The sequence below is a fragment of the Oncorhynchus keta genome, chromosome 18, assembly GCF_023373465.1.
Source record: "Oncorhynchus keta strain PuntledgeMale-10-30-2019 chromosome 18, Oket_V2, whole genome shotgun sequence".
Classification (NCBI taxonomy): Eukaryota; Metazoa; Chordata; class Actinopteri; order Salmoniformes; family Salmonidae; genus Oncorhynchus; species Oncorhynchus keta.
The window spans coordinates 17,837,461-17,845,079 of record NC_068438.1 but is presented as its reverse complement, the minus strand read 5'-3'; the positions used below and the strand labels follow the sequence as shown (position 1 = coordinate 17,845,079).

Genomic DNA, 7,619 nt, shown 5'->3' with positions numbered 1-7,619 from the left:
TTTTACAGAATAGTTTTCAGTGTTACCTGGTAGGAAGGTGATGATGGAAGCGTCTGTGTTGGGTCGTTCGTTGAAGTCCATCATAACCTGAGCGGTTCCCTGTCTGGTGTAACAGCGGACGGTTGACCTGTAACTGATGTCTCCACTACGATACACCATGACTGAGATCTGACCGGAGTTCTCATGCCCCATGTACATGGCATCATGGAACTGCACCTTGGGCACTGTTAGAGGACAATCACATCAACAAATCATCTACGTTAGATCAAGTGCATAGGGAAACAGTGTTGATCATAACCATGACATAATGTTCATAACTGTCTACAGCTGATCTTATAATGTACTATAAGCCTTTATAAAGGCTTTATAAATGCATTTATATGGACACTTACAGTAATGTAATACCAAAGTTTTCATTGGCAGCATTGTTCAATCGTCTTTACTGGTGTTGGTATGTTTTGTCAGAGCAAGGTATGATATATTTCTCAACTTCTGAATGCAATGCCAGTGCCCGTTTTAATCTATATTTATAGTTCATTGATAATTAGACGCATTCTGACAAATCAGATACGTGGTGACTAAATCAGCTAGGTTCACTCACAGTCAGATACGTTGTGACTTGAACTGTGTCCCGAATGGCACCCTTTTCCGCATATAGTGCACTCATTTTGACCAGATGCTATGGGCCCTGGTTAAAAGTAGTGCACTACATAGGGAATAAGGTGGCATTTGGGACGCAGTATATCAGCACGATTCACTCACGGTCAGAGACTGAGTCATTTATGAGGATGGTGGCTTTCCCCGGTTCTCCCAGGATGCCATTCATGGGCATGCGGAGGATCAACTCGAATGTCTCGGTCCCCTCCAGCACCGGCTGACCCAGGTCATCCAGGATGGTAACCCTGAATGTCTGCTGGCTGACCCCCGGGGCGAAGTCCAGGTTCCTGCTGATACCGACGTAGTCCACACCGGCTAGAGGAGAGGAGAAACAGTCAATACCCACTAGAGGAGAGAGAGGGACTGAGCACTCCTACTTTGAGACACTTGATACATATGGGCCTAGATCTCCTATGACTCTATAATCATCAGTAGAGGTGAGTTAGATGAAAGGAAATACCACAACATGTTGATCAAATGTTGCTTCCTCTCAACAGTACATACAGTGAGGGAAAAAAGTATTTGATACCCTGCTGATTTTGTACATTTGAAGTTGTCCTATCCCCTTAGCAGAAAAACACCCCCAAAGCATAATGTTTCCACCTTCATGTTTGACGGTGGGGATGGTGTTCTTGGGGTCATATACAGCATTTCTCTTCCTCCAAACACGGGGAGTTGAGTTGATGCCAAAGAGTTCCATTTTGGTCTCATCTCAACACTTTCACCCAGTTGTCCTCTGAATCATTCAGATGTTCATTGGCAAACTTCAGACGGGCATGTATATGTGTTTTCTTGAGCAGGGGGACCTTGCGGGCGCTCCAGGATTTCAGTCCTTCACGGCGTAGTGTGTTACCAATTGTTTTATTGGTGACTATTGTCCCAGCTGCCTTGACATCATTGACAAAATCCTCCCGTGTAGTTCTGGGCTGATTCCTCACCGTTCTCATGATCCTTGCAACTCCACGAGGTGATATCTTGCATGGAGCCCCAGGCTGAGGGAGATTGACAGTTCTTTTGTTTCTTCCATTTGCGAATAATCACACCAACTGTTGTCACCTTCTCACCAAGCTGCTTGGCGATGGTCTTGTAGCCCATTCCAGCCTTGTGTAGGTCTACAATCTTGTCCCTGACATCCTTGGAGAGCTCTTTGGTCTTGGCCATGGTGGAGAGTTTGGAATCTGATTGATTGATTGATTGTCTCTGTGGACAGGTGTCTTTTATACAGGTAACAAGCTGAGATTAGGAGATATTTCCCTAGGTCACCAGGAGGGTGTAAACATGTTATTCATCCACTCAGAGCTATGAAGAGGCAGGGTGTTGATGGCATGGCCTTTACCCCCCTGACTGCTTCCAACCCTACATTAGCTATGGACGTCTGACCCACAGACCCAACTATGTGTTTCTGAACCAGCTTTGTGTGTCCCTCTGCTTGGAACTGCTTTATAAAGCTACAGTATGTGTTTCTGCTTGGGATGGCAGTTTAGATAGAAATAATATTTAGCTGAGGGTTGGAGAAGAGATAATTAAGAAGTGAGAGGGAAAGAGAGACAGTGGGGAGGGAGAGAGAAAGGGAGGAGTGAGGGAGGAGGGGAGGAGAGAGAGGAGTGAGGGGTTAGGAGGAGTGAGAAAGAGAGAGACAAAGAGAGAGAGCGAGGAAGATGAGTGTCACGGCAGATTTCCTCCTCTTCCTCTGAAGAGGTGAAACAAGGATCGGACCAATACGCAGCGTGGTAGGTGTCCTCCATGGTTTTTTAATAAGAAAATCTCAACCTGAACACATACAATAAACGTGAACTAACCGAAACAGTCCCGTGTGGCACAAACACTGACACAGGAAACAATCACCCACAAAATACCCAAAGAATATGGCTGCCCAAATATGGTTCCCAATTAGAGACAAGATAGACAGCTGCCACTAATTGAGAACTAATCTAGGCAACCATAGACATACAATTTACCTAGATAGGAAACAGCCCCATAAACATACAAACCCCTAGACTAGACAAAACACATAAAACCCCCATGTCACACCCTGACCTAACCAAAATATTAAAGAAAACAAAGATAAGTAAGGCCAGGGCGTGACAATGAGGAGTGCTCGGGGCAGGAGATAAGAGGAAGGCTGCAGGCAGGGGGAAGGTTTTAGTTTCAGGAGATATATAGATGCTCTCTTTATCCAGACTTATACAACAGTGTGTGAGGGATTCAGTCTACATTCCTCTGTCTTTACTCAATCCACATTTATTCCCAACCATGTCCCTCCCAACTATGTCCCTCCCAACTCTGTCCCTCCCAACTATGTCCCTCTAAACCTTGTCCCTCCCAACTCTGTCCCTCCCAACCTTGTCCCTCCCAACTCTGTCCCTCCCAACTCTGTCCCTCCCAACCTTGTCCCTCCCAACTCTGTCCCTCCCAACCTTGTCCCTCCCAACTCTGTCCCTCCCAACCTTGTCCCTCCCAACTCTGTCCCTCCCAACCTTGTCCCTCCCAACCTTGTCCCTCCCAACCTTGTCCCTCCCAACTCTGTCCCTCCCAACCTTGTCCCTCCCAACTCTGTCCCTCCCAACTCTGTCCCTCCCAACCTTGTCCCTCCCAACTCTGTCCCTCCCAACCTTGTCCCTCCCAACCCTGTCCCTCCCAACCCTGTCCCTCCCAACTCTGTCCCTCCCAACTCTGTCCCTGCCAACTCTGTCCCTCCCAACCTTGTCCCTCCCAACCTTGTCCCTCCCAACTCTGTCCCTCCCAACTCTGTCCCTCCCAACTCTATCCCTCCCAACTCTGTCCCTCCCAACTCTATCCTTCCCAACCGTGTCCCTCCCAACCCTGTTCCTCCCAATCCTGTCCCTCCCAACTCTGTCCCTCCCAACTCTATCCCTCCCAACTCTGTCCCTCCCAACTCTATCCCTCCCAACCGTGTCCCTCCCAACTCTATCCCTCCCAACTCTGTCCCTCCCAACTCTGTCCCTCCCAACTCAGTCCCTCCCAACTCTGTCCCTCCCAACTCAGTCCCTCCCAACCCTGTCCCTCCCAACTGTCCCTCCCAACCCTGTCCCTCCCAACCCTGTCCCTCCCAACCCTGTCCCTCCCACCCTGTCCCTCCCAACCTTGTCCCTCCCAACCCTGTCCCTCCCAACATTGTCCCACTCAACCCTGTCCCTCCCATCCCTGAAGGCCTACCCTCCTCTGCACCTTCCAACAGCTACCAGACTGGGGTTAAATACCAAATGGCACCCTATCTGCTATGGGTCCTGGTCAATAGCTGGGGCTGAGCAGAGCACTGTTTACATTCCAGAGGTCATATAACACATCCAGCCTGCGTTGCTCTGGGCGTTCTCTCTGCTTCCACACCACCGGTGACAGACAGACAAACCCTGAGGAGGACTAAAGCATATTGTTCCACCTGGTTAACCTTCCCTAAGCTCAAAATGGCTCTTTATAAATACAGCGTTAAAGCCAGTGTGCTGTAACACAAAGACAGTGTATTGTAGCACAGTCCCCTGTGTGAGAGCAGTGCGTTGTATTGTAGGGACAGGAACGCTGACCTTCAGTAGACAGTGTGCTGTCATAGACATACAGTGTGTTGTGTTGTATTGTATCTACCTTCAGCAGAGACAGGGTCTGTTTTCCTGGAGCGTACAGTGACCGTGGCTGTTTTAGAGAGGTCAGTGCCTGTCCTATACACCTTGACCTCCACATAACCATCACTCTCATCCACACGGTAGTCTGTGCCTCCGAAGTAGAATACTGGAGCTGTGGAGGAAAGGAAACACAGGAAGATGTTATACATCAGTTTCATGTTTCAGTCAGTTTCGCAGCTGGATACCGTCTGATGTAATTATTGAGTTGAATTTGTAATGACCCACTTTCAACTACAATTGCTTCTGAGGACAAAACTAAATGACAACACAACACTAGTAATTTCTAGCCCTTAAAGCACCTGAATTACAGTATAGTACATTTGAGTGGATGTTATTCTGTAAGATGTACAGAATGTAAATGCAAAGACTCGAAGCCTGAAGGCATCACTCTATTTCTGTGTCTGGTTGAAAGCTCTATTTCTGTGTCTGGTTGAAAGCTCTATTTCTGTGTCCGGTTGAAAGCTCTATTTCTGTGTCCGGTTGAAAGCTCTATTTCTGTGTCCGGTTGAAAGCTCTATTTCTGTGTCCGGTTGAAAGCTCTATTTCTGTGTCTGGTTGAAAGCTCTATTTTTGTGTCTGGTTGAAAGCTCTATTTCTGTGTCTGGTTGAAAGCTCTATTTCTGTGTCTGGTTAAAAGCTATATTGCTGTGTCTGATTGAAAGCTCTATTTATGTGTCTGGTTGAAAGCTCTATTTCTGTGTCTGATTGAAAGGAGCCGGTGCAGTGTAGTGGACTCTGGTAGAGGAGTGTGTTTGTGTTTGTGTGTGCGAATGTAGAGGAGTTGGAGGAGTTCAGGCCTGCCTGTCTGCAATTAGTACTTTCCTGAGCCCAGATTCCTCTAGAGTCAATCTCCCCCACACTGTTCTGTTCCTCTCACACACTCTCACTTTCTCTCGCTTTCTCTCTCTCTTTATCCCTCTCTCTCTCTCTCTTTATCCCCCTCTCACTCTCAGTACTTTGCGTGCTGTGAATAGGGCTGGTTCTTGGGAAGTGGCTGTCAACTAACATCACAGCTGACTCAAACAACCAGAAACACAGGAAGGGTGTTGATTGAGCGTAACGGCCCTCACAGTAAGAGCAGGACCCTGGGCTCATTTACTGTACGTTCTGGGAAAATAAACAGCTTTGAGGTATACTGGAGTGGCAGTTGTTGGCTCTGAATTATATGAATTATATGAGCGCTTTACTCATTTTTGTGTGTGTGAAAATGGACCAAATCAACCCATCTCTCCAGACTACTGAACAGTAGAAGCCTGGTCCTTCACATAGGAACTGGATATAGGCTCGGTCCCAAATGGGACCATATTCCCTATACAGAATACTACGCAGGGAATAGGATGCCATTTCAGACAGCGCCATGTTGAATACATTAATGAATTTAATGGTGGTGATATCGCCACAGGCATAAACCCTGTTTCCATGACGATGATGATCACACCTCTGGGCTGGTCTGGTGTTTCTCATCTCAAAGTGACACAGATAAATGGGAAGATAGGAGAGGAGGAAAGCAGAGAGAAGAAGGAGAAGAGGCTAATACTGGATGAAAAATACCTCTGCATAGAACTAATGTGTCCATCTGATAAAACAGTACTGTAGTAACTCAGCCAAATACTCATTTGATCTGATGCATTCATTTAATCTAAATAAACACTGTAAAAGGAAATGATACATGAACATCTTTTCAAAGCATGCTAAATAAGAGAGATATCTGTTACTGTATACTGTGCTCAAGCAAAACACCTGATATCTATTTTTTATCAGACAGGCTGATATCTATGTTTAATAGACAGGCTAATATCTATGTTTATCAGACAGGTGTAAAATTATATCCCTTCTAACACCTTACTAAATCACACATAATCCTTGACTCAAAGAATACCATAACACTTTTCAACTATTTAAACAGGGTTGGATATCATCATCTCACAGTATTAGCCAGTCAGACAAGCTGGGAAAACTGTTGCTTTAGACAAAGCCTGAGGATTTGTGGTTGAAGGCATTGTTGTCAGGTACAGTATGAAAGTGCCTTGAATTGGTAATAGGCTGACAGGGTGCACAAACAGGACAAATACACCTGTCCTCCTGTATCTAGGTTGAGAACAAACCGAGAGTGTTTGTGGAGAACAAACCAAGAAATGGCACCCTATCCCTTATATAGTGCACTACTTTTGAACAGAGCCCTGTCCAGGAGTGCACTATGTAGGGAATAGGGTCCCGTTTGGGATGTAGACAAAGTGTGCGACAAGATCAAACCTAGACAAAGAGTGTGGGGAGTCAGGGTTTATGCAGCTGCCAGTGTCTTTCCCTACAGACAAACCAAACAGGGCAGGCTTTAGACTGGCTCAGCTCCATCTCTGCGCTAGTGGGGTAATCAGATCTGTGTGTGGAGTCCCAGACCTGCAGTTGTAGTAATCAGATAAGGTTGGTTTGTACAGCAGACAAACACCATCTTCAAAGAGGCACAGCCCATTAGGTGTAAGATAAACCCTGGCTCCAGGCCTGAGGGAGGACACACCTAGACACAGCACCACCACACCCCAGGACTTACCTTTCTCCTACCCAGACCCAGGCACACCTCTCTCTGGGGAGAGTTACCTGAGGTCAAGGCAGGTGGAGGTTTAAATGAGTAGCATCCTAAATGGGACACAAACAAGGCTCAAGCTGTAGCCAAAGACAGACTCCAGTGGTAGAAGACTGTTGCAGCCTTATTTCTCACCCAGGACAAAGAGGACTAAGTAAGTCATCTAAAATTACACAGATTTGGAAGAATAGGGTGTCATTTTTGAAGAACTAAATCTGTTCCCACCAGACAGTGAGGTGCCATTTATAATCTTTGGAAAACAAACCATTGTTTAATAGGAAGTATAATAATATCCTTGAATTTTACAGAGTGAACTTTGTAGTGTAAAGTAACCTCTGAACATGAGATCAGAATACAAACGACATGTTGCAGTAAAGCATTGGTGTTAATGACTGTATGTGTGTGATGACAAGTGACACACACACACACACACACACACACACACACACACACACACACACACACACACACACACACACACACACACAAACACAATAGCTGCGACAATAAACCAAAAATTGTCAACATGGACCACACCGATCACTTATTGAAGGCATTTTACTGATATCGTTCATTATGATAATAGCCTATACCAGAGAAATGTGAAGTTTGAAATTAAATAAGTTTGCTAATATGGGTGATTGTTAATGGGACAATTGATGCCTACAACCATCAAACTAAATGATCATTTTAAAATACTGTGGTGCATATTTTTGTTATTAATATTTATCGTTATCGCATCA

General features: G+C 45.8%; 1 protein-coding gene across 1 annotated transcript in view; it reads right to left on the bottom strand.

Moving 5' to 3' along the window:
* Positions 1 to 7,619, bottom strand: part of LOC118397381 (FRAS1-related extracellular matrix protein 2-like) — a 157,345-nt gene that overhangs the window by 47,284 nt on the left and 102,442 nt on the right. Inside the window, exons 7-9 of the mRNA XM_052468759.1 lie at positions 4,258 to 4,407; positions 763 to 972; positions 27 to 224 (exon numbers count right to left, since the gene is read on the bottom strand). Coding sequence (XP_052324719.1) covers positions 27 to 224; positions 763 to 972; positions 4,258 to 4,407 — 558 coding nt within the window. The remainder of the gene's footprint in view (positions 1 to 26; positions 225 to 762; positions 973 to 4,257; positions 4,408 to 7,619) is intronic.